The sequence below is a fragment of the Echiichthys vipera genome (genome assembly GCF_963691815.1).
Source record: "Echiichthys vipera genome assembly, chromosome: 8".
Lineage (NCBI taxonomy): Eukaryota > Metazoa > Chordata > Actinopteri > Perciformes > Trachinidae > Echiichthys > Echiichthys vipera.
In genome coordinates this window covers 16,558,687-16,585,228 of record NC_139833.1, presented here as the reverse complement: position 1 = coordinate 16,585,228, position 26,542 = coordinate 16,558,687, and the positions used below count along the sequence as shown (strand labels likewise).

The 26,542-nt window shown below is 39.2% G+C and overlaps 2 protein-coding genes across 3 annotated transcripts; both read right to left on the bottom strand.

Annotated features, from left to right (window-relative positions):
• Positions 1–194: 194 nt before the first annotated feature.
• Positions 195–8,808, bottom strand: tnxba (tenascin XBa). 2 transcript variants are annotated; one of them, XM_083918012.1, is made up of 16 exons: positions 8,685–8,768; positions 7,744–7,814; positions 6,151–7,337; positions 5,924–6,055; positions 4,538–5,779; positions 4,299–4,421; positions 3,169–3,312; positions 2,949–3,068; positions 2,717–2,872; positions 2,497–2,609; positions 2,273–2,405; positions 2,029–2,180; positions 1,838–1,934; positions 1,584–1,745; positions 1,311–1,474; positions 195–695 (listed from the first exon to the last, which is right to left on the bottom strand). In XM_083918012.1, the coding sequence occupies exons 3-16, from the start codon at positions 7,205–7,207 to the stop codon at positions 597–599; spliced, it is 3,894 nt and encodes a 1,297-aa protein (XP_083774138.1). In that variant the 5' UTR covers positions 7,208–7,337; positions 7,744–7,814; positions 8,685–8,768; the 3' UTR covers positions 195–596. The 2 variants fall into 2 exon arrangements, with proteins under 2 accessions (XP_083774138.1, XP_083774137.1); XM_083918011.1 differs by lacking the exon at positions 7,744–7,814 and having other exon boundaries at positions 8,685–8,808.
• A 3,920-nt stretch (positions 8,809–12,728) lies between these two features.
• On the bottom strand, positions 12,729–26,542 carry c4b (complement C4B (Chido/Rodgers blood group)). Its single transcript, XM_083919245.1, has 41 exons — positions 26,442–26,542; positions 25,978–26,164; positions 25,702–25,879; positions 25,541–25,611; positions 25,331–25,419; positions 25,148–25,230; positions 24,961–25,048; positions 24,363–24,486; positions 24,107–24,248; positions 23,515–23,627; positions 23,267–23,425; positions 22,999–23,166; positions 22,712–22,903; positions 22,205–22,348; positions 21,984–22,107; positions 21,130–21,201; positions 20,809–21,021; positions 20,587–20,698; positions 20,240–20,310; positions 20,010–20,149; positions 19,703–19,918; positions 19,511–19,562; positions 19,333–19,422; positions 19,044–19,250; positions 18,203–18,278; positions 17,882–18,074; positions 17,665–17,760; positions 16,814–16,976; positions 16,239–16,423; positions 15,978–16,136; positions 15,827–15,886; positions 15,660–15,750; positions 15,411–15,582; positions 15,226–15,316; positions 14,258–14,332; positions 14,082–14,184; positions 13,896–13,985; positions 13,680–13,784; positions 13,433–13,516; positions 13,201–13,333; positions 12,729–13,120 (listed from the first exon to the last, which is right to left on the bottom strand). Exons 1-41 carry the CDS (start codon positions 26,510–26,512, stop codon positions 12,979–12,981), a joined length of 5,124 nt encoding a protein of 1,707 aa, XP_083775371.1. The 5' UTR covers positions 26,513–26,542; the 3' UTR covers positions 12,729–12,978.

Below are 26,542 nucleotides of genomic sequence, written 5' to 3'. Positions count from 1 at the left end.
CATGGCCAGGACGTGCTCAAGGGCGTGATAACAATCCATAGTTGTAAGTCAGTCATGCTGGCATTTGTTTAGCTTGTAGTGCAGGAAAGGAAGAATGTGTTTTCTTACAAAGGATTTGGGTGTTTTAATTCACATTTTACTTTTGTAATTGTGACATTATTTCAATGGTTACAAAACCAAAAAGAACCCACACATCAGACCCATATTAGCCACATTTATTCCAATGGAGTGAGACAGTGCATATTCAATTACAGTAGTAGTGGGGTGGCGTACCATGATGGTGCAGAAGAAGGTCAAACAAAACTGTTGAAATGGACGGGTCAGGCAGGACAGTAGAACAGGAAAGTACAAAAAGTTGCAATACAACAGTTCTCCCCCTTTTTTGGTATATTTCCAGAAAACAAAAACAGATCAGAAAAAAAATGTTGCACATTGAACATTGAATCAAATGTACAGATAGCTGTTGTTATTGGCTATCAAAACCACTGTACATGCATTTGCAGTTGGAAAGTGACATGCAGCAACTGTGAGATCCACTGTTTTCTGGATTTCTGGAGCTTTAACTCTCTGTCAGCTGTAGGAAGACTGGTGGATCCTTAGCCATGAGTTGCAGGAGAGAACCTGGATGGTCTGAATTTCATCTCAGTGAAGGGGATGGAGGAATCTTTTCCTTTCCAGTCTATCCAGACTATTCCCTGTATCAGAACAGAAACACAGTTAGCGTTCAAAGCTCGGTCGAAGTTCCTGGTTATAGGGCTGGATGATTAATCAAATGAAATTTTCAATTACAAATTTGCCTTCCTACGATAATGGCAAACAATGACGCTCTCACATTCTCTTGTGTTATATATGTCAAGTACACCCATTTAATTTAAAGCAGTGCGCTTTCACCAGCTTTCACTGAGTTACTGCAAGGAATATGTTGAGTATACATTGCCAAAATCTTGATTTATATTTTTTGGTTTTCCATAGGTCGTGGCAGTTCACTACAACATATCTGATTTAATTTATTTTGGTCTAATTTATTTATGATTTCTATAAATTGAATATGGTCAGTAGTTTTCATAAAGTGCACTAACATTACATCAAAGTTGATCTTATTTTTTAGTTTTATATTCATTTTTATGTTGTTAGTTTTTTCCCTACATTTTTGTATCTGTTTTTCTATTGAATTATATTCAAAGTTTTCTTTAAAAGTTTAATAACTACATGTTTTCATAGTCAATGAGTAATCATGTAAAAATAACCATGAGCTCAATATTGACCAAATAATTGTTATTAGGATTTTTGCCATTATCAAACTACCCTACCTGGTTATTACTGTTGATGCCAAAAAGACCATTGAGGTTGGTCTTGTAGCAGTTCTTGTACCACCAGCCTCCCATATAGGCCCTGGCACAGTGGATCCCCAGAGGATCGGGGTCCTTGTCCCGGGTTGAGAATGGACGTCCGTTATGGTACCTCATAGAGTCGCCTGACAGAAATAGTGACATTGAGTATGAATTGTCAGGATTGAATTGAGGTATGAATTGTCAGGCATCTACTGAATAATACAATATACACATGGTCAGTAAAGTTTTCACCTGCAGTTCCAGTGTAGCCAGACACTGCAAGAGTATAGTGCCTCTCCGCTGAATCAATGGAGAAGTTGGCGTAGTGAGCATAAACGGTGTCGTTTCCTGAGCGCAGATCCACTCTCAGACTCACAGGGCCAACGCTGGTCAGGTTGTGAAGAAGCTCATTTCCTAATTGTGGTTGAAATGAAGAGTCAACATTTGAGGCTGATTTATTAAAACAATATCATGACATGATAAAAGGGAAATCGCTTCATCTGTACCAAGCCAGAAGTCTTCGCTGAGGTTTCCAAAGCCAGCGCTGTATTCACTCCAGGTTCTGTAGAAATCTGTCTTACCATTCATCCTCCTCTGGAACACCTAAAAAAACACGCATCAAATTTTGTCTATTACCTGAGTCCATACTGCCATTTCCTCAGTGCAAAGTTTTTCAGAAAACAGCTATTTGTCTCACCGTCCAGCCGCCTCCATCAGTCTCCATGTCACAGTAGACTCTGACTGCTTGTCCATCTTTTCCTTGCGGATAGATATCCACCTCTCCTGACTGCAGAGCTCCGTTCAGCAGCTCCTGAGAGCACTCGGTAGGGAAAGGGAAACGCAGTTTGCCTAATGGATTGGAGGGAAAAACAATATGTTAGTTGTTCTTTAGTAATGGTAGGGCATGAATGGGTTGAGACTGTTAAAATTAAATACAACACCTGTGATGAATTCTGTGGTGACAATAGATGTGTAGAGTCCATCTCTCTCGCCTTGTACCAGAACAATATAACGTGACATTGGCAACAGCCCTGTCAGCTTATACTCTGTGATAGATTGATCCAGGATCACCTCCTAATGTATTCACAGAAAAGCCCATTAAGTTGGTTAATTTAAGGGACTTTCTTTGTCCTGTATGTGCCAATGAAGGAGGAATATTATCTACCTTTGCCACCTCTCCTGCCACCTGGTAGATTATTCTGTAGCTGTAATAAACAACAGTAGTAGTTCTCCATGTTATCACTGCAGAGCGGGCACCCACCTCATTGGCTTTAACCACTGAGAGACACAAAAATGTATTTAGTACACACTGTACACACACACACTGTGGACTTTGGCAGGTAAACAAGCCTGATCTCACTTAATTTACTCCCCTCCCTACTCACCATTAGCGGTAGTAAATGTAGTTGAGATGGCCATGCTCTGCAGACTGTCCTTCTGGCTAAGGACTTTGACTGTATATAGGGTGCCTCTCTGCAGGCCTCTCAACTGGTGCTCCACTGAGTTTCCAGACAGCATCACTGTCACTGTCACATTGGGGGCTGTGGAAAGAAGGAGAATTAATACCATTTAGCATAGGCATTTTGTCACTGGGTGGTGTAAAATTGCCACACTCACTCTTGGAGGACTCATAGCTGATGATGAAGCGGTCTACTTTCCCCAGACTGGGTGTCCATTGCAGCACAGCTCTGGTATCTGTCACATTGACAACTTGAAAATGCGTTGGAGGGGCGGGCACTGCAGATAAGAGACAATCCATAGTGTGTTGATTGTTGGTTTTATGTTAAGACAAAAAAAAGGTAGCGGCATATAACTATCAGCTTATCTTGCGGTGTACCTGTGGTAATAAGGGATGTGAGGGCATCACTCTGGGCTCTGCCTTGTGTAGTAGTTACGGTGATAATGTAGGAGGATCCAGCAGACAGCTTGGACAGGACCACATAAGAATGCTGAGACGCCACGGTCACAAAGCGGCTCTCTCCTGGCAGGATGATACATCGCAAATAGCACACTGAAACAATCAATTTTTCCCAATATGTCTGGTAAATCCCGCCCCTGTATGGCTTCCAGTAGACCCCATGGGACCTCAGCTCCAGAAAAATTTCCATTTGGTGTCTATTGAAATGAAACAATTATTTTCTGTTCCCAGTCATTATCTGTCCTGGATTACACATTTGACATTTGCGGAATTATATGATGATTAAGATGTTGAGAGTTTGACAGTTTATTGTAAGATTGTTAAGTGAAAGACTCTGGCAAAAGCGTGATGACTACATTTCATGTTGCCTATGTGACGTCAAGTCATCACGCTTTCCCTCCACTCCATTCTGGGTGCTGCTGCTGTGTCTTCTGCCGAGATTGAGATCAAGATGCCAGTGTGTTTTCTTGCCAGAATTACCACATTCCAGCAAGAACGGGTGTTCTTGTTTTCGATTCCCTTCTGTTAGACTAGGAAGCAGCACTCAGAGTTGAGAAGTGGGGGGAAAGCACGATGACATGACGTTACATAGGCAACATGAAATTAAAAAACCCATACTGACTGATATTTAGCAATGGAGGTCAACAGTGAAAATCTCATCCATATATTGAACCAGATATGAGATTGTCAAACTTGTGATTTATGCTCCTGTAGAAGCCACAAGGTCGAATGATACCAACCTTGTTTTCTAAAAACAAATTTTATTGTCATGGAGAAGTCCAACACCGTCTTCAGTCCCACAGTTTCTACTACTGAACTTTGCAATCGTTAAGTAGACAGTCTTGTACCTCTTGCCTTTTTGTGCTGAATCAAATTTTTACAATTAATCTTGTAGTTGGTTGACTTCGTTCCAGGCTTAAAACTCTTTATATAATGATCTTCTGAAACGTCACAGGAGTGAATGGATGGGAAATTCACTTCCCGAACGAGCACCGTTCAAAAAATGGGCGATCACTGTTGAGCTCTGTAAAGGCAGGCCTTCGACAAACCTGTGACGATGTTGGTGTACGTGACCCTGAAGCCTGAGAATGTGGTCTTTGGTTTGGACCAGGATACAGTGAAAGAAGATTCTGTTACATTGCTGAAAACCATCTCTGTGGCTGGCTCAGGACCTGATGAGAGAAAACAAGATTTCTATTCACATTTTGCTGCTCCTGCTACAGATAATGTTACTGGTAGAAGCGGAAGAATTATGCCAAAATGAAAAATGTAGTACAACTTTAATTACCTGTAATTGCAGTTGCTCTATGGGTCTTTGATCTCCTCTCAGCTGCAGTGCCATACACATGCAGGACATAGCCTGTGCTTGCCCGAAGGTTACTGAACTCCACAGAGCGTACGTTGCCAGGGACCACCATAGAGATCCTCTTTGTTTCAGCTTTGCCTCTAGATTCGACAGCTTTACTGGAGGCAGCAGTTGTGTTGGTGCTCTCACTCTGTACCTGGACTTCGGTTGCATTCTTAGATGTAGGTGCCTTGTCTCCTTCAAGAACTTCCTCTTCAAACTCCTCGTGGTCGTCTTCGTCACCCTCTGTCCGTGGCTCTCTTCTGATCACAGTGAAGTTCTTGAACATCCCTTGCGGTGCTGACCATGTGACTGTGAAGCTATAGGAGGAGATGTTTACAACTTTGACAGAACCCAATCCAGATCCTCCCATCTTCCTTGTACTCCCAGAGCCGTGGATAGTTGCTTTATCCTGCGGAACTCGAGCCTCACCTGAAGTTGCTGCAATGGTTGAATTAACGAGATATTGACTCCTCTGTGTAACCTTTTCTTTTGCAATTTTGCCAGCTTCAGTGTTTCTATTATCAACAGATTGCACATTTGCAGTGTCTACTTTGATCTTCTTGGTGCGTTTATGCCCAGATGATTGAGTAACATTCTTCTCAGCCAGTGTGGACTGCTCCAAGGTCTCCTTCCCTGTTCTGGTTTTGTTTGTTCCCATGACCTTGGTCAGAATGGTCACAATTTTAGCTGTGCTATTAAATTTCTTCACATTGCTCTGGGTAACATTGATTTGAGGTTCGTCTTTTAGTTGGTCAGATTTGGGATGTGTTTTACCAGCAGTTCCTTCCTTAACAACCTTGAGGTCTGTTTTTTGGACTACCTTTTTAGAGGTCAGGACTGTTGTTTTGCCTTTGCGGGCCTCTTCCTGTTTTCTTCCCTCGTGTTTCAGGAGAACTTGGCCAACAGTTGGTCGACTGGTCTTTGTGACACTTGAGGAGTCTTTAATAGTTTTTTTAACAGAAGCTTCTTGTTTTGCTTGTGTTTTAACAACACCTGCTTTAGCATCAGTTGCCACTTTGGGTTTTGTGTCAGTCTCTTTGGCTTCCAACCCTTTCTTCTGCTCCTTCTTGTGGAAGAGTGTGTGCTCTACTTTGGTGATTTTCCCCTGCATGTTTTCCTTGTCTTTGTTCATCTGCTGGGTCCCTGTTTCCACAGTTACCTTGACCTTTCCTTTGGCAGTTTCTGAAAGAGCAGAGCAGAAGTTACAATAAAAGTATGAAAGACAAAATAGTCAAAGGGGAATGTAAAGAATAACTTTCTCTCACTTTGATTCTCTCACGTGTGTCCCTAATGCCACATATCCAAATAGTGAAAATACTCACTTACTTTTATTACACTCAGCTCCTTGTGCACATTTACTGCAGTCTGGACCCATGAATCCCGGTTGGCAGATACATTTCCCCTTCTCACATTCCCCATTGCCACTGCAGTCATTTGGACAATTTGCAGAGCATGGACCTGGGCAGCAACGGAAATGACCAAAAGTTACTAAATCCACATATCTAATGAGTTGTGTCTAATATAATAATCTTGTCAATATGACAGAATCATACATTTCTCTTTTATGGAAGCCATCTCTCTTTCCAGTCGGGCCACACGTCCTATCAGTGCAGACATCTCAGCCTCGCATCCTCCGCTGCAGCCACCGGGGAGCAAGCTGATCTTATGCGTCATCACCAGAGGAGCGCCAGGCTTCAGCTTAAGCTCCTGCTCCTTGGGTTTGCTTGAGTCGCAGCCATCGCTAATGACCACTTTGATTGCTTGGGCAGGGGTGGACTTTTCTTGATTGGCAGAGGATGTGACCTTGTCTTTGTCAGCTGCAGTTTCAGCAGTCGAAGCGGCCTTTGCTGGTGTTGACAGAGCACTTTGAACTACCGGCTTGTCTTTGGTGGCGAGAGATTTAGCTACAACAGTCTGATTGACAGAGGCTGTAGGCTTGTTTTTGATGGTTTTAGTGCCACTGGCAGGAGTAGACTTTGGGGATGTTGACTGAACATTTTGAACTACAGTGGGGGCAGGCTTGTCTTTAGCAGACTTCACATCGCTGGTTGAAGGAGATCTCAATGAAACAGTCTGATTGATGGAAGTTTGGAGTTTATCTTTGGTGGTTTTAGCACCGCTGGCTGAAGCAGACTTTGTGGGTGCTGACTGAACATTTGGAACTCCAGTGGGGGCAGGCTTGTCTTTGGTAGACTTTGCTTCATTGGTTGAAGGAGATCTCAATGAAACAGTCTGATTGACGGAAGGTTGGAGTTTGTCTTTAGTGGTTTTTGCACTGCTGGCTGAAGCAGACTTTGTGGGTGCTGACTGAACATTTGGAACTCCAGTGGGGGCAGGCTTGTCTTTGGTAGACTTCACTTCCCTGACTGTAGAGGCCTTTACTGCAGCTGTGGCTGGAGTGGATAAGACCGTCTGATTGACTGTGTTTGGCTTTAGGGTTGGGCGAATGGTCTGTTTGGCAAGAGCAGCTGTGGTTTTTGGTTTTGACAGGGTGAAAACGGCATTGGGTTTGGTCACGTCGCTTCCTGTGGAGTTTCTTCTTTCAATGGCCGGGGATTGAAAGGAGGGAAATGGGGTGAGAAGGAGGAGAAGTCCTAAAGTAAACAGCATTTTGAGCCAGTAGCAGTAGCCAGACTTGGTATTGCCTTTGGTGGATCTGTATGTATGTTACTGTAAAATTATGAACTCCTTCCTCTATATTTCTGTGACCACTTGTAAAGGGGAATATGCCAGGTCTCTCCTAGAAATGGGAAAAAAATGAAAGCGTTTAGTTTAATGCATGAAATTTTAAGCCTAATCAATTTAGAACTTTTTTTATCCCAAGAAAGGCTTTCCGGATCATGCATGCTCTTTTTTTTTTCAGCCAGTTTCACATTCACACTTTGATGCTGACTTTCACTGGGTATCAAATTCTGTGTCTTGCTCAAAAGTGACACCATTACTTTTTAAATTCAGTTTGAGAAACTCATGTTGGTAACCTCTTAAAGGGTATGTTGTCAAATGTATAGGTTACAGGTTCTCTGAATGTTATATGCTGTGATCTGACATTTGAGAAGGTTCATTGAACAAGATGATTTGCAGTGGACGGATGCTAGGAGCATATAAACATATTTAAAAGATATGGTTTTGCATCTGAAGGCACATACCTGTTTCTACTATGTGACACTGTTTATTGAACTGTCCTAATCAAATGTTCCTTGAGCATCAGTGCAAAAGACTGGAAACAAAGTAAGAGAAAATATCACTGAGCTGATATCAAACAAAACAAACTGTTCATGAAAGAAATATTAAAATATTTTTCAAACTATTGGTACACTATTAAAAGTGGATAAAAAAAGAAATATAGATTAAAAATTTGCAGCAGTATTTGATTAGCCATAATAGTGGATTCAATTGTTTGCCAAACCAATTAAAATCTAAATGAGCGGATTTTAAACAGGAAGGAAGAAGGTGACTTGAGCGGGAAGCCTTGGGAGAATATGCAGAGAGGTAACAGAGTGTCTCTGTATAGAACTGTGGGACACTGTACGTCTTTCACTATACAGAAGGTTACATAATCTGCTGAACCCACAACTCATAAAAACCACGAAAAGAAACATATCCAGCCTCGCTTTAAAACGGCAGAAAATCAAATAAATCATGCAACATGTAAACAAATTAGGATACTCTGCTACATAACAAGCCAATGTTTAAATATTGCATTGGACTGCATGGATTAACTGCCTAATTGGCTGCAATATTTACTCAATTTAAAAGGAACTTTTAGCTTAAACTTCAATTTTATATGATCATACTAGCACAGTATTCAATTTGATATAATGGGATATAATGAAAGCTAAAGTAAATATCACCACTCACTGCAACGAGTGAATTGTAACTGTTTCAGGTATTTTTTTTATCAACTTAAACACAGTATTACACAACAACATGACCTTTTGCCACAAATGTACTTATTTCAGACCCTGCGAATAAATTCTGCTCTGAACTATAAAGCCATTGTGATGAACAGAAAAAATGGAGGATATGAATCCATTAATTCACATGATTAGAGTTACACCCTGATATCCCAATGAAAACATGAACTTACCAGAATAATGACTTCGTTTTTGGCTTTATCTCTTTCTTTGTGTTGCTCCCTCCATCTGAGTGGAAAAGCTCACACAGACTTGCTGGGTATGATCTGGGAGGAAAGAGGTGAGAGAAAGGACCACCACTAGAAAGGAGGAGAGTGATAAGTCTGCTCCTACTTAAGGAACCCCCTCTCAACCCCACCCTTTCCTCCACGCCTAGTGGTCCCACTTTCTCAACCACCATGGAAAATATTTGTTTCGGACTTACAAAAAGAGTGGCATTTTTAAAACAGATTTGTGCATCACATATGATCAAATAGCCTCTTATATTCTGTGTTTCGTTTCTCTTATCTTTTTTGTAATGGTTTCTATAAATTTAGATGGTTTATTTTACAATTTAACTTAATCGATTCATTGATTTGTGGTTAACATGTGAATGATAAATCACTCTGACTGCAAACTTTTTTGCCTAATCTAATATATAATTTTTTCTGATTGTTAATGAGTATACCTAAATTGCAGTTTTTGTTCTAAATGTATAAAGTAAACATATCTATACTGTATATAGCACATGGTGGGACATGTTTTGTGTTCTGTTATGTACTGTAACACAAAAATAGCCTGCATGTTTCAGCTTTGCATGGCTGATGACAGTTATTCCAGTGTCTTCTATACGCTTATCCATGACTTACCAGGCATTGCTAACACGTAGACACAGCTTTGATTGAATAAAGCCCTGGTCCGAGAATCATGATTCAGCTGGAATACCTAGCATAACACTGCAGGTATTCAGTGCGGACTCTGGGGGACAGGAACCTCTCACTATATGAATTGGCTGTTTGTTGGAAGTAATGAGATGTAACTACGCGGGAGTTATGTAAGTGACCAAGTATCCACCAGATTTAGGGAATGCTCTGTGAAGGCTCTGAATCTCTGACCAAATGGCCACCCACCATCCCACCTTTTGTAAACCACATGAAGACACGTATATCAAGGGTCTAGAGCAAACAGAGCATAAGTGACATTTTCTTAATTTTACAGGAGAGCAAAAACAAAAGTTTATATCAATGGAGCTTTGATAGATAATGTAAGAAACACTGATGTCGATTAGGATTCAGTTATTTGTATGAAAAAATGTTTGTAGGTTACATTTTTTTAATGAACTGTGCCTTTAAAATCATACTACAACAGACTGTGATATCAGTGTATACACAACATAGTTAATAACAAACATCAACAGTTTCAATGCAATATCAAATCAAAAGATTTTCTGGTAAGTGACAAAAAACATCTGTTACGGCAACTTCTGACATCACTCATCATTCATGATGACCACGTCTTAAGAATACAAAGTAGCTTATTGAGATCCATACTATACATGGCAGATGCTCCACATTATGTGGTGGTCACTCACCCACAATGAGTCTGTAAGTGTGTAGTTTCAACTGTATTGTCTAATTGATACATGATAAAATATATTTTTGCCCTCAAATATAAGCCAGTGAGCATGCAAAATCATTTTTAATGACGGCTGTAAGATTCTTGCCAATGCTGAAGAAACAGCTCTCTCATGTACTATTAGTGTTACATGTACTCATTCTATATATGTTACAGTGTGGGTACATAAGAACCCTCACAGTAAAAAAAACATATTCATCCGTAGATATTTTAGTCGCAAATGTGTTGAGCTAACATGCTTTTCTTGGCACTGTGTACTGACTAACCTACATTACATCACTGCAGCATCACAAGCTAGTAGACAATACATTGATGATTCCTATTTCTTGTGAAACTAATGTACAACACAACGGCATTGTGCAACACAATGTATGTGACCGACCACCTTGTTTATCTTGTACATGATAGACAGGCTTAAACTCGGGGCTAGAGCCGATCTCAGCTGACATCGGCCATGAGGCGGGGTACACCCTGGACAGGACACCAGTCTATCGCAGGGCACATAGAGACAAACAGAGACAGACAACCATTCACACTCACATTCACACCTACGGGCAATTTAGAGTCGTCAATTAACCTAACACATGCAGTCTTTGGACTGTGGGAGGAAGCTGGAGGACCCGGAGAAAACCTATGCAGCTTGGATTCGAACCAGCAACCCTCTTGCTGTGAGGCAACATACTTTTTGTCTTGCAATGTATCAAGTATGGCAGAAACACTGTATTGTATTGTGAGTTACTCTGTGATTCCCTTCCCCTAGTTATTATGGTTATTCCAGGTATACATTTGCAAATGTCAGGTGAACAGCAACGGTTGCACACAGTTGTAGAGGAGGGAGGTGACAAATAATAAAATAGTGCACATCTGGCCATACCAAGGAAAGTGAAGATGAGGAGCAGGCAATAATGTAAAAAATATTAAAAAATATGTATGATTCATTCACAAACCCATAACATGTAAGTCAGACAGCCACGCATGCATGCATACCACACTCAACAGTATCCATTTATAACTTTGAATTTGGGACCAATAGGCCTTTTCATTTTGACTTTTCATAGTAGGAAAATCACAAGCGTTCATTAGTTTAATTATTTACATCTGTGCTTTTCCAACTACCATCTATGAAAAATGCCTATCCACATAACCTACATGATATTGAGATGAAAAACAAAGATTAATTGTCAGTGTAGTGTGGACTCCTGAGTGGGTGGTCCCACTCCATCAGTGCCTCCATCTGCTGGAAGTCTCCAGGAACAGCTCCGCCTTCACTCTACTCCTTTCTGCACCATAGACCACCCTCAAACCGCTGACCCCGTGATGGCCTTTGGAAAAATGGTTAGAAACACACCTTCAACTACTGCACACCTAACAAAATACACCTGGGGGTAAGAGCACATTTCACAATTCCCCAGCGGGTATGTCAGTGTAGGTGAGCGTGCACTCATGATGTGTATTCATGGTAAATGTCTTGTTGCAATCCACAAATCAAAAATATAAAACAAAATATAAAGCCATCATTCACTCGTCACTGTTAATCTGTCTTTGTTGAGAGAATATTTGTGTTTTATTGTGTTGCACAGCCTGAGCAATAAGTACTAAGTACTAAGTAATTTACTACTACAACTACTGTTTCTTGAGTCTGCACTACTTAGTCACGACAAACCATTGATAACCTTGAGAAGGCCGCAGTAAAAAGACCACTTTTTCATATGTGTCTGTTGCTGTTGGCTGCTGATGGTGCACTAAAGTAATCCGAAGATGAAAAAGTCTGATGCTGAAGTCTACGTATTTATTTACCCCTTTATTGATTCAAATTTAATGAAATGTCTAATGGCAAAGGCTGAAACAGTGCAGGCATTGATCTGGCTGTGATTGAAGTGATGGTCAGTACTCCTGTGTTGCTTACATTGGACAGGGCCTCAGAGATTAGAATAATATAAGCACATAAGCCCTCGCTTGTTCCTTGCCTCTCCACCCATGCCTCCCTCCTACTCCTGCTGCACTGCACCTCCCTTCCACTACCCCTTTTTTTCTCGCTTTACCTCTCTGCATCACTCAGCATGTATAATTCCATTGAGTATCTTCTGCAGCATGTTTCTAAGTGGAGCACATTTGAGGATAGAACTGTTAACGCTTCTGTGCTAATGAAGATTTATTATCCTTGATTAGTGATAATTGATCCAAATCCTGTCACTGTGCAACTCTACTGGGGGCAAACAAGCCGGTTTTATGTGCAGACTGTGCCACACATGCCACGTTATGTGTATTCACTGCTAACCCCAATCCACTCCACCTCTGCCTTCTTCCTTACCTTGCAGATGTTAAGTAAGGAGGGGGTAACTTTGAGGGGGGTTGAGTACAGAGACTTCTCTGATTCTTTACTGCTAGTAAGGAGAAATAAAAGATCCAGCAGGAGAGCTAAATCAAACTAGTACACCAAACTGAATCAGACTATTTGGAAAAACATAAAAGGGCAAATGTTTGTTTGTGGATGCAACTTTTTTTCAGTTGCCGTTTCAAAGAATGATCTCAGCATGAATGCATCTAGTCAATGCTCCAGCCAATTTACACACACACAAGTTATTTGCAAGACAACATTAAGTGTTTTTTCTTTTATTTAAACACTGGTAGCTGTAGCGGAAATAAATGAATGATTCATGGTTACATTTTAAACTGGTAGTCAAAATCATTTATCAAGCAATAATATCTCAATACATATGAATATTTTTTGATTATAAACCGTTAAAACAAGAGTTTTAAACACCCATGCTGAGTGTGCATCTCATGGGAAACTATTGTAAATTAGTTAGACTAAACTGAAAATGAAAGTCAAATGAAACAGCTTGGTCTGTTTTACTGTCTGCAGCCATCGATCTTGTACTCATCTGTAAATGCATTAAACCCTTTGCAGGCCAATCTGTACGTAGATTTTTTACATTGTTCCTCTGAAGGCTTTCTTTCAACCCAGGTGTTTGACTCCAACAGATACTGCATCCTACAAAAAGAAGGTGAGAGTGAACAGAGAATCAATCACTGTAAAATGACACCTCCATTAATGTTATCGACTATACTTACATTCTGTTTGTGTCGGTCGTGGAGCCATCTTTGCCCATTATGAGATACTGTTTTCCCACATCTAACTGTCCTTTACAGTGACGCCTCTTAGCAAACACTCGAACAGAATTCCTGCTCACGGAGATATCTCCATCTGGTAGACAGATGATATTTGTGATATGACTTCCAAGCATAAGCATTTAAAAGTCAGTGTTACAGCATCTGCCAAGGCAGGGAGTCACAGTTTACTTACGTGATCTGAGTACCTCATTTACGTTCATTTTGTACAGCTCAAAGTTGCTCTTCATGGAAACACTGAGGATGGAAACTATGTATGCTGAAATAAAACAAGAACCATTTATTAATAACCATTTTTACTATCAGCAATTGTATTGTATTGCAAAGTTTTTGGTATTGTGTCATTATATAAAAGGTTTGATTCTGTACATTACAGTTATTTAGGATGCTTTACACCATAATGCCTTGTGTGCAGTACTGACCGTAATCTACTATAGGGAAGAAGCAAGCATGTTGTAAACGCTGATCCTTTGTGATTATTCCGCCTCTTTCGGATAGGAATGTGTTTTGTATTTTATGACAGGGTCCTGAAAAAAATATGAACATAATTCGGTTTTAATGATTTACACAAACCTGAGGAGTAAAGTTGAGTTTATTCATGGACATTTGTCAGTACGGGTCTTAAAGTTATGACCTACTCTCTGCACATTGGCACACATTTTCCGAGCACAGTTTGGAGACCATCTTGCTTCTTTGGGGGGCGGAGTAGAACACAGTACACTTTATGTCTGCAAGGACAGCAAAAAAAAAAAAGTTCCTGGTGAATAAAGCCAATATGTCCCCTCTATACTGACAAAAATGCTGAAGATATATAAAAAGCTTACTTGGTTCATAATAATCATAAAACACAGCTGGAGCAGGCTGCAGAAGGCCAATTGGTACTCTCTGTATAGCATCAAAGCTAATACATTCCTCTGATTCAAAGAGCTAGAGTGAGAGAAGAAATCTTTTAGTACTGAAAATGTCAAATGTTTGTAATGTAAAGGGATTTCAGCCTTACCTCATTGAAGTAGAGCACCACTCTTCCATAGGAGACCTCATAATGGGAAATGTATTGTTCAGGTAACAGTTTTAGCTGCAAAGTGATAAGTATTGAACAAGAGTGAATCAGCATGTTCATACGATTTTTCCATTTCAAATGTTTCTTTTTATGATGTCCTCATTGTAACTTTACAGAAACATGTGATTCTCCCAGATAATGTTATGATCCTACGGTTATCATAGCCTCCACTTTTGATACATTTCAACCTTATTTTTGTTTTTTTGTTTTGTTTTCCATTAGTTTGTAATGGTGGACACCTCTAAACACTTGTCATGTCTAGATGGTAACCCAAGATTTTTAAAAGTCTCGCAGGATGGTTCCGGTTTGCAGTGACATTGAATCGTTAAAGTTAGATGGTCATGGTTAGGCATAGACTTAGGAAGGTTATGTTTAGTATAGGCCATCTGGAAAAAAGTCTTGTGAGAGTTTACGCAAATCCGGGGGTTACCCAGACCCTTAATACAACCATACCTTAATACAACCAATGTAACCCATACTTTATTTCAATTGTATATTGTAAAGTTGGACTAATGTCATGGTCAAGCTGTATGTTTACATAGACTGACTGCACCTATTGGCCAATCACATCATAAAGGAGGTCTCTTTTGATAGGTCAGGTAAAATTGAAGGGGGGTTCTCGGCCTTGACCAGTAACGTCCTGATGTCTCTTCAGTTTGCCAGAAGTTTTAACTTTTAAGTTAACTTTTCACATTAATGTACATACTTGTGCTTTCGACTTTCTATCCAAGAAGAAACAAATATTATATAACAAATATTTTCTGACACAGTTGCTTATCTTTAGTTCAGACTCAACCCAGAGACTTTCATGTCCGTTCAAGTTCTATCCGTCGATCACTTCAGCTTGTCTCCTTCCAATTTGCGCTGAGGATGACCATGATGAAGAGGAGGTAGAGTGAGCGACTAACCTTGTCTAAGTCCTGGGTTACAGCCTCAAATCCACTTAGAAGTGTGATGTCAGCCATGGCCATTCCTGTGAGATTTCTGTTCAGGCTATGACTAAACACAGGGAAACAATGAGAAATTACAGGCTGAGAAAAACACTGATCTATATGATGATATAAAGTTGTGATGTGAGTTGCATTCAACTAACCTGACACAGATGTTGTAGGTGACAGCCTCTTCTGAATTTAAATGGTTATTAAGATCTCTTCTGCCTCGGGTGTGAGCATCAAACCACTCAATCGCTGATCGAGGCACTCGCACACCCTTCTCCTCGTTGTTATCATAGTCATCATAGTATTCATAGTTTTCTATGACCTTAGCTAGGGTGACAGGGGTTAGAGGAGTTGTTATCGGCAGTACACATAGTTGTGACTTGTGATCAGTGACAAAAGCTCACCAGTGTACTTCACTTTCCCTTCCACTGTCACGCTGATTGAAACTTTGTCACAATCATCCTTGGGGTCCAGCAGATGGTAAGCCTTTACAATCTGCCAAACAGATTGGTGATTTACTGTAAATTATGGACTCTTTCAGCACATATAATCAGATATTAATCAAACTTACTTTTAGCTTGGTATCACCTTGTCCTGTCAATTGTGCAACAATGTTGTTCCCTGAAAATTTCTGGGCAAGAGACAAAAAAACAAGTAATCTAAAAATGAGGTAAAGATGTATGTGTATATTTAAACGTGATGTTGTCAATGCTCTGGGATACCTTAAGGTCTGCTTCCACTTTATCCTTCTTATTTTCCAGTTCAAGCTTTACAATGTCTCTCTTTCCATTGACTGTGAACTCTGCTATTAGATTTGCGTCTGGACTGATGGATCTTTTTAGCTCATACTCCGCAAGGGCTTCCAATGCCATGATGGTATCCTGGAGCACAGTCATAAAACATTAAAAAAACATTAATATTATATATATATATATAAATATAATACACAGACATACACACACACACACACATACAACAGTCACCTGTGTCGATTTGAAGCCTCCAGCATTGTTTTCTTGGGTGGTTAACCAGCAGGCTGCTTTGTCTGCCCACTCAAAATTCCTAAGTTCCACTGCAGCTAGGAGGGCATAGGCTGTAGTCTCTACTGTGATTGCATCTTTATTCTCTGGTCTGGCATCAGCTGTCCACAGATAACAGCCATTCGTCCCTGATAATTAGAAATAGAGGTAGAGTAGGTAGAAATGCAACAAATAAGAAACAATAGCATGTTGTGATGCACACTTTTGGGGTTGCTCTTAGGGTTGGGCGATATGTATATAGGATATGATGTAAAAAATAAATACTAATAAATTGGTCAACTGATAAATGTGTGCCACATACTGTTTACAACATAAAAATATCACTTTAATATCCGTAAAGCAATCAGAAAGACTGCTTTATGGCAATATTGTATTTTTACAGACTTTTTTCCTCAGTGTAATGAAATAACATATGTTATGTCTATGAGATTTTCTCAATTGACTTTACTCAAGTGATTATATTGATCTTCATGATATACTGTACATGAATAACACAATATGAAATTCATTGAACGTGCCTTCAGTAGCCAGTGTTACAAGTTTTGTCCAGATAGATGAATGATCTGTTCCCTGTGGAAGGCAAGCTGCGAGGCAGTAGGCTGTGCTGGCAACAGCGTAGGGATGCTGAAGCTCCTCAAGGTGTGACAGGAGATATGTTGTTGATCTTGACATGCTTACTTTCTGGTAGAAAGTAACATGAAGAGTGTCAATTAATTTTGTGAATCTAATCTTCTTTTCAAAGTATGCATTGACTTTGGTGTATTAAAGTGCATTAAATATACAGTGACAACAATAACAAGGCTAAAAGTTAGAGCTACGTAAATGTTATCGTCAGCATGCTGCCATGTTCAAAGTACCAGTGTAAAGATGTTTAGCAGGTATGGTATTTACCATTGTCACCATGTTATTTTAGCTTGTTAGCATTAGCTTTGCAGGTTTTTGATCATAAACCAAAGTACTCAATACATTTTAATAAGAGATTTTGACGTGATGATGGCCCTATATGCAAAGTCAGAGAACCACCAAAGTTATTACATCATCTAGAGGGGGGCATAAATGTCTGTTTCCAATTCTATGGAAATCCATCGAAAGATGTTGAAGACATTTTATTCAAAACCACAAATGTTAACTTCATGTGGTACAGGAATAGTCAGGTATCCAAAATCATTAGGATACATAGCCTGGGACCCATATCACCAGAATGTGAATATCAGTTGGTCAATATTAATGTCCATACAAATTTGCATGACAATCCATTTAATAGTTGTGGAGATATTTCAGTCCGGACCAATGTGGTGGACAGACCAACATTGCCATCCCAAAAGCAACACCACTAGCTTGACTTAAAAACATTCCACCATTATCTCACCGTAGCACTATTCAGATCGGTTTGCAGGAATTGAAGGGACCGTTGCAGTGCAAGAGTTATGAAAGCTGTCATGGATGCTTCTTGGTCTTGGCCTTCCTACAGCAAACAGAGAGAAAATATTGCATTCAAATCACTGCCACTGAATTTGTTGCCAGATCTAATACTGCTCTAATTTTATACTGTATATACGTTTTAACGTATATACAGTAGAGGTTACCAGAACTCCTCTGTGTATCACTGGATGCGGATCCCCGAATGACCCATCAGTCTTCTGTACTGAGAGCAAGTAACTGACTGAGTGCCGGATTTCTTCTTCTGGTACAAGTAAAGCCCCCCTGCCCTGCTGTCCAAAAGCCATTGTCTGACGCTCAGCCACCAAAGATAGCATTTTCACTACTAGGGCAGTTACCCTGAAGACAAGAGAAAGAAAAACAAGAGCAAAGGGTGTAAGGGTTGTTGGAAGTTGATTTATTATGTGAGATATTGTAAGTAATTAACTTACATCAAAAATCATTGAAGCAGCATAAAACGTACTCACCAATTACTATATGGCACTGGACGCCATGGTCCATAAGATCCATTGGGTTTCTTGAATGTTAAAATCCTCATATAACCTGATAAACAAAGTGTTTACTTTGTTAAGACAAACATCTCTATATCCTTGTTAGCGACATATAGAGGGTGCAACATTCATAACATCCCATAATACTAACATTAAACAAGAAAAGGAAAAAGAAGATAAGGAGTAAGTTTTTACTCACAGTTGAATTTTCCCACTTAATGTGTTGGGGATAATTTTTGCCATTATCCCCAACACATTAAGTCAGTTGTACTTTGTTTCTCACACCTCCAACAGCTACAAATCAAATCATCCATTTAGTCCCCTTTATCTATTGTCACACACTATATTCTGAAATCTGATTGGCTGGAACATTATCCGAAAGTATGATTGGCTATCTGTCAGGTGCAGGGCCTTATTTCAAACCAACTGTTTGATGAGTAAACCAGGCTTTCTGCTTTATATGTAAAATCCGAAGCTAGGTGGATGCAGTATGCCCTAATGGGCTGTGTAAGCGGTACTTTTAGCTTTTGTGGCATTTCACTGTAGCACATTTTCTATAAGAGATTTGGGGACAATCGATATCCATATTTCATGGCAACATGGCCATTAGCTTTCAAGACACCTTGTTTTGGACCAAAGTGTGACACAAACAGCTAGGCCACCATCTTTAGGTTGTGCTTAAGGGCAAGAAGGGCGATCAACATTAAGTCATAATGAGGACCTTAGAAACTATGTCAAGATGGAAGTTCGGCTCAAACCTTTTTCTTCTTCACTCTAAATTTTTGTTCAAGAAATTACACAATAAACTTCCTCCTACCTTTCTCAATGTTATCAAGGGCCTCATCTCTTTTACCAGCTGGCAGGTCAAACCATTGCTCACTCAGGTCAAGGTAGCGGAGGGCTGACACTGTAGGGGCCAGTTTTGACATTGTCTGTTCTAAACATCCTATACGCAATTTGATCAGGCCAGCAACCTTATCAGGAGAAAGAAGGTTCTTCACATGTGAACTGCCAAATCCATCCCCTGTCAGATGAGAACATTGAAAGAGTAAGTTGGTCATTTACGCAGGTCTGTGGACTGAATGTCTATGTCTAACAGGACATACCTTCAGCTGAAATAAAAATATTGGTGCTGGAGTCAGGGACTATGTCATCTGGTAAAGAGCCGTCAATAATTAAATTCTTAGTGCTCCTCCCTATCAAGATAGAAGTAAATGTAAAACATACTTAAGAATAAAAATAATGCCTGCCAAGCAAGTATTATTAAGCAATACTGAAACTCACCATCTAATTTCACCACTATGGTTTCTTCTTCTCTCATTTCTAGTCCTTCTGTCTACAACAAAATAGAGAGATTAGGGTGACCCTTGCCTTATACAATCTCATCAAACAATAACCCTTGTATTTATATGTATATGTTTTCATATTTTTTGTCACATAGGCAGCAACTATAAAATAACTGTTTTTGTCACTCACCAACACATTCAATGTCTTTTCAATTGCATCTGTTCCCCTCTCATTCTCAATGTCATAGAGACGTATTTTGATGGGTATTGCGCCGGCTACCATGGGGACAGCAGAGAAGGAGACAAACTGAGAGGACTCTGGCTCCACAGTAATGTTAACAAAAGCTGTAGTAGTGGCTGAGCCAGGGGAGCAAAGTCCTTCAGTTTGTTCCATATGTACTGCCACCTGTAAAAATAAAGGTGTCCACAAAGGAAAATAACATTAATTGAATTGTTGTTTTAAGTGGCACTTAATTTCAACATAAGGTGATATCTACCTGTAGACTCTCCTCGCCATAGTTGTATATAACAGGTGAAATGGATAGTTGCTCATATTTCCTTACTGAGTAAGGCAACCTCAGAGACACAAATTCCTTCTTAAATGCTCTGACCTCAGTTGGCGTAACTACACAGAAACCTGAATGAACATAAAGAAAGTAATTCCCTTTATTGTTGAGTAGCTCCTCAGTCAAATATCTGCCTTTGTGAGGGAGAAAGCTGCTATTACCGGTGGCTGGAGACAATGTGACAACCTGAATCTCCCATGTGGTGATGGAATCAGGTAGAGTCAAAGAATACCTGAAGGGGTTTCAGTTTAGATCCATTAAAGAATGTTTTCTCACTAAAATGCATCAGATAAAGGCTTTGTCAACCTGTAACTTATACTGTAGACTTAAGGTAATGCATTTAACCAATTCACTTAAAACGAACATTAGAACATGCAGAAAACGTTAACAAATGTAAAGGGTAATAACTAAAAACTATTGCAGCAAAGATTTAATGGATGTACACTGTAGCCACTGTGCTTTACTGGAAAAGAAATTGTTACATGAAATCTGTCTGTCCATCTCTTACCTTCCTTTGTCATTAACATCGAATTCTGTGAATGCAAAGCTTGGGGGGAAAAATCGTCGAATATACTGAGTGGTGTCCAATAAGAACTCTTCAATGTCATCAGTGTTTGCAGCTAAAAATGATAAAAAGGGGAGGCTTGTAATGACACTCTGGAAACAATCATGCCACAGTTATTCAATGACAGCTAAAGTATTTAATGTCCATATGACATTTTCATCTCACTCCTGCCAAGTCCTTTCTGGGCATCCTCTTGTATCTTTTTTTGTCTCAGACGCTCTCCTTCAAGGCAGCAATTTAAAAAGACTTCTGCACAAACAGGATCTGCTTCCACCAGAGAGACTCTCTTCACTCTTTGCTGACATGTTCGCATCATAGGAATGAGAGAAAACCCCTGAACACAACAGTCTTGCAACTTTTCATTGGAAAAGTTTGATTCTGAAAGTGACATTAAAAGAAAAAGAAAAAAACACATTTTTATAGTATAGTCTTACCAGAAGTATCCTACATTATCTCCATAGATGTAGTGCCAGAAAGTTGTCTTACTTAATGCCATCATTTCCTGTTGTAGGTCCACATCACGTCTTTGTCGTGCCGATGGTAAATCACAGGGAAATTCTGGAAGATAGCATTAGAGCTTAGCATGGAATAAGATGTTGTTGGTATAATGACATAATTACTTTAAATTATAATATAGTTATATTTGCATTAGTGGCTGCAGTTACATTAAAATATATGCCTTTTACTCCTACTCAAACACATAGGGCCAACAAGCAGTACAACCAACATTTTCTCTCCTACCTCCTGTGGTAGTATCTACTTTTGTTTTGTTTTGTTTTGGGGGTCTTTGGATATAACTGTAACTATCTGCATGGCTAGATACCTTCTGAGGCAAACGAGAAAATTTCCGTATTCACTCTGCAATAGCCTATGTCCCATTATCTGAAACTTGAGCTACATTAAGGTATATGTGTTAAAGTAAGAAAATGCCCTCTGTGAGCTCATAGCTGGAGGTGACCGCCATGTGATGAGACATGAGACTGACATTGTTGGAAGGAAAAACAAAACAGTATCAAAATATGAAATCCTTTCTTAGAATTTTCAGAAAATGAGAATATCATGACTTCACTATATCTGTTTTTTGTTTCCTTTTTTTCCTAACTTTATTTCATATGAATGTAATATTTTATTTGACTACTTATTTGTGTGTCAAACCTTACAACTTTGTTTTTGTTTTCTTTATGTGTATGAGAATTTAACATGGCTTTTATTTTCATTTTCATTTTAATATGTATGCAAAAAAAGTTTAGAACAGGTTAAAAAGAAAAACATCCATTTGTCCGGTTCTCATTTTAATATTTAAAGGAACTAAATGAAGAAACATCGTGTTCTTTTCATACCTTTTTTCCACATTGACTCAGACTGAGATAAAAAAGAAAGGCCAGCATCTGTTAGTACAGAAGTAGGGTTAGATCCTCCACTGTATGAGCAGCCAAGGTCATATGACTGCATAGAGGAAAACACCTGAAAAGTGGCAACAAGAGCTTGGATTTACTATATTATAGTATATGGATTGAATCAAATACCCTCAGTTTTGAGAGAGTTTGTGTGAAAGCGTTACCTGTTTGGCTTTGAGTTTATTATCAGCATTGAGAGCGTAGATGGCTTTATCCACAGCCAGTAAAGCCACTCTGGCTTTCTGACCATGTAAATCAAACTGTAGCCCAAACTGTTTTCCAGGATGAGATGGGCCTTTATGTTCTACCTAAATTAAAGTTAAAAAATTAAATAGATTTTTAAATGTCATTGTCCAAGGCCAAGGTTTACAAGCAATGCACTGAAACAAAACATCTAAATAAACACATGTAATCACATATGCTGTTGCAGTTGAAACTCGACTGGACATAATTAAACATTACACAGTTGACAGAAAATGATAGTTGACTAATAACCCCCACCTCAGCAGTGTCTTTACATTATTTTGTCTACCCTTCCTCCCTGCCCCATTCATAAAAAATGCAAACAGTATAAGAAATGACCTACTTTAAAAGTGTTAACCTACTCAAGAGGTAAATTTCTGTTGTCTCATTCTACTCAGGGTGCACTCTTATCTGTTCTGTTTACTCACCTCGACCTTTATCTCACATTCATCCCTGACATCTACCCATGCCGAGTCAGCAATGATGTCACCACGCTGGTTGTAGTAATAGCCAATCAGGCGAAAGGATGGCACCATATCAGACGTTATCAGCAGGTTGTGCTTACTGATAGTACCAACACTGAAAGAACCTTGTTTTATTAGAATCCCACGACTCAGGACCTACAACATAATCAATTTAAAAGTGTTAGATATAAGCAACTGTTGCTTTTCTTTGTCAACACAAACAATGTTGCATTCACTCACACATTCCTCACCATGTAGTAGATAAACCCACTCTTTGGGCCATTGATGATGTTGTAATTTACATCTAGTAACTCGCCCACAGAGAACATCCTGTTAGTAAATCTCATGTATAGGTAGCTGTCACTCGGAGATGAAGCACGTTGAATTACTTTCCTCTGATGAAGGCCATCTGCTGACACCTAGTGAAGTCAGGGTGTAAACAGTTAAATGAGCTAAAGAAAAATCTAATTTATCAATATGATAACACATTTAACTTGTTAATTGTTTCGGGATACTAACTTCAACAGTAATCTGAGCCACATCTGGAATATTAAAGACAGGAAACACTGCCCCCTCCTTGTCAGTGGTGAACTGCATAGATTCCTCTGAAGAAGGTGATAGATCAATCTTTACTGGCACACCCGCTGCCGGGGAGCCATCTGGGAGACGCACCACTACCTATAAAAACAACAAACTTAATCTTATACATACAAATTCATCACAGTCATGTGTAAAGCTCAGTACCCATTTGTTAGTTTCATGCATACCACCACATCTAGAGGGTATCCAGGAAAGAAATATGGGCGAGTCTGAGAAAGATCCAAGATGTATTTGTGGGAGGTGATAGGAAGGTAAACTTCTGCCTCTTGTATTTCACCACCTGGGCAAAAACAGTACAGATATAAGATACAATGAAAAAGAAGTATTTTTTTTTTTTTCCAGAAACTCAGAAAAATGTAATATTTACTTTGGACTGACAATGGACTACTTCCATACTAGTCCTTTCCTAATTCACAGAGGTATATTCAATAGCTTTGTACATTTTTTTTAACTTTCAAACTAAATTGAACTACTTTATGATAAAGAAGACCCTTTAAGTTTACAAGAGGTTGTGAGTCAAACTGCTGTATTTCAGCACATCCCTCATTCAACATCCAGTGTCATTGCAGGGCCGGTGCACAACAGGAAACAGAAACTAGCTATCTGGCCATTTAACACCAAACATATAAAAATCATACTTGCACAGCACATGCCACTGTAAAACACCAAATACTTAACATTCTAAAGTATATTCTCTCTTGACAGCATAATGGTTGCTGACTTAAGTTTTGGTGAATAGTGCGACAAAATGCCCTTTACTTTGTATGTTGGTGACAAATACTCCCAAGTAGAGTTGTGCTCCACTTTGCTGTAATTCAGAGAGGGTTTTGTTCTTCTGCTTTTGGACTTGCACTTTTAAGTCTGATATCTTGAGAGAAGCTGCTGCCGTTCCATTCTGGACCTGCAAGAAATGACATAACTTGTTGATGTTGAAGTACTGTAACATTTAAGGGATGCAAAATGTTGCCAGATTATCTGATCTTAGATCTTGAAATGAGATGCATCATTCACTCACCGAACCAGTTAACTCCAGTCCCCTGATAAAGGCAGGCTTCCTTTTTTCCCCAGGGGTTGGACCATTTTCTACCACACCAAACAGGCAGTGGTACGCCCCTTGAACTTTCTCACCATGTGAATACCTTGAGAAAATCATTATAAAATTGTGATTGTTGAAGGTGCTTGTTTTTTTTATTGCCAATGGGGGAATGAGTTATGAAACTTAAAATTTGAGAGCTTCACCGACTTACTCCGTTGTCTATAACTTAACAGCCTTTAGACTTATTTCCAAGAGAGGAACTGTTTCCCCAGTGGGTGTACATTTACCTGGTGGTCGAAAACATGTAATGTTAGGCTCTGTAAGAAGCTAACAGCTATGTTAGGTAACTTAGGCAACATTTACTGTGTGTAACACTAACAGTAACCTAAGCTAATGCCACCTAACGCTAAATGTTAACTGTAACCTTGGCTGCAATGTTAGCAACTTCATAAAGCAATAATTCTAGTGTGGTTTTTTTACTTCTATGGGAATGTATAGTGAACCAAATTGATTTATGCCGTTTTAACAGGAAAACCTGTTGTACGGTGAGTTTAATGGGAAATTCATGAACGCTTACCTTGCTAAGATGGTAAGGTCAAACTGTTCAGCATTCAACAAGATGTACCTCTGCTCCATTTCAATGTTCACCTCAAAACTTGGCATAACTATAGGGCGAATAACAATAACAATAAAATGTTTTTGAGAGAAATGATTTATTTGATCGTTTAAACAAGAAGTAAAATACTTCAGTTAAATTAACTTACCAAATTTTTGGACTTTGAACTCTCGAGAAACAGCGTTTGCTTCATCATCGTCATAGTGTGCTGTAATCTTCCATGTGCCCATTCTTTGGAAAGAAAACTTACATGTTATTGCTATTGTTATTGTTATGGCTGTTAAGTTGGATGCAGTTTATTGTAACTCTGTTTTTAACATAGCATAGCTACTTTGAGACATCAGGTATGGAGAATACGCCTTGGATAATTCCACCCTTGGCAGTTTTTAGGGACTTCATTACTCTGTTTCCAGCTGCATTCTGTAATAAAATGATAAAAATGTAAATCATGATATTGAAACATGAAAATCATTCATGCAGAAGTCTTCTTTATCTATATATATATATATATATATATATACATATATATATATACACTCACAAATACTGATATCTGGAACACTTCCTCATGAGGCCTCAATGTGTGGTCAAGAGTGAATATCCTGTATCTCACTAGAAGAGAAATAACTTGCTGTTAATTCTTTATAGAGTGGAAAATTCCTTCATATTGTTTCAGATTTTGTAACTTTGTGACCTTTTTACCATTCTGTGTTGGATTATAGATTGGCTGATCAGTCTGAATGAAGATATGGCCCCTGTGTTTGGATACCAGGACAGCCGTTGACTTTCTGCCACTGAAGGAGGGGCTCTCTACCACCACCATAAGGATAGGACGTTTAAATGACTCTGGAGGCAGTCTTGACAACAATTCCCTGTCTATCTGTGAATATGCAAATGAGATGTTGAGGTTAATGACAGTTTAATCACAGTCCTGTTTAAATCGCTTTCTTTTTGTATGAGTAGGGATGTTTCCCATACCATGAGCTCAACGGTTGCGATGTCCCCTTCCTTAGTACACAGAGTAGTATTCTTTGCAGACACAACAGTGCCAGTCTGAGTCTCCAGATAGATGGTAAAACTTTTATTAAGATGAGACTTTCCAATCTGGACAAACACTTTCTCATTAACACCCATATGAAACACTCTGGGGGCTGAGATGAAGAATCTGCACAAAAAAAAGAACACTTAGTGTATTCTTGATTGCTATATTTTGCATTTATCGACTTCTATGCCTACAAATCAACATGCATATTTTGTCGTATTATATTATGACAGAATGACATAATAATCATTTAACATATATTATGCTGAAAACATAGTTATTGCGTATAGTGATGTCACATATTAGAAGACAGAAAGGATATTTAAACCCTCTTTACATCTATCACAAAACTGTCATTACATTATTACATAATGTAGATTCATGCAGCTGTTACATTTACCCATTGTCTGTTGAAGAAGCTGACTCCACAGTCAAGATCAGGAACAATATTGAAAAGATATAGCACTCCATTGTGCATCCTCTATTTCTTTTCCTTCTCTG

Coding starts and splice junctions, on each gene's coding strand:
- tnxba (XM_083918011.1), bottom strand. CDS start 7,207: ATGCTGTTTACTTTAGGACTTCTCCTCCTTCTCACCCCATTTCCCTCC. Junction 5,780..5,923: donor AGGAGCTGAGTGTAATAAAA/GTAAGTGAGTAT, acceptor CTGCTCTTTCAG/AAACTGCCAAAGGAAAGGTC. Junction 4,422..4,537: donor TAGAGCAACTGCAATTACAG/GTAATTAAAGTT, acceptor TTCTCTCATCAG/GTCCTGAGCCAGCCACAGAG.
- c4b (XM_083919245.1), bottom strand. CDS start 26,512: ATGGAGTGCTATATCTTTTCAATATTGTTCCTGATCTTGACTGTGGAG. Junction 24,249..24,362: donor GACTGGAGTTAACTGGTTCG/GTGAGTGAATGA, acceptor CATTTCTTGCAG/GTCCAGAATGGAACGGCAGC. Junction 16,137..16,238: donor GAGGCTTCAAATCGACACAG/GTGACTGTTGTA, acceptor ACTGTGCTCCAG/GATACCATCATGGCATTGGA.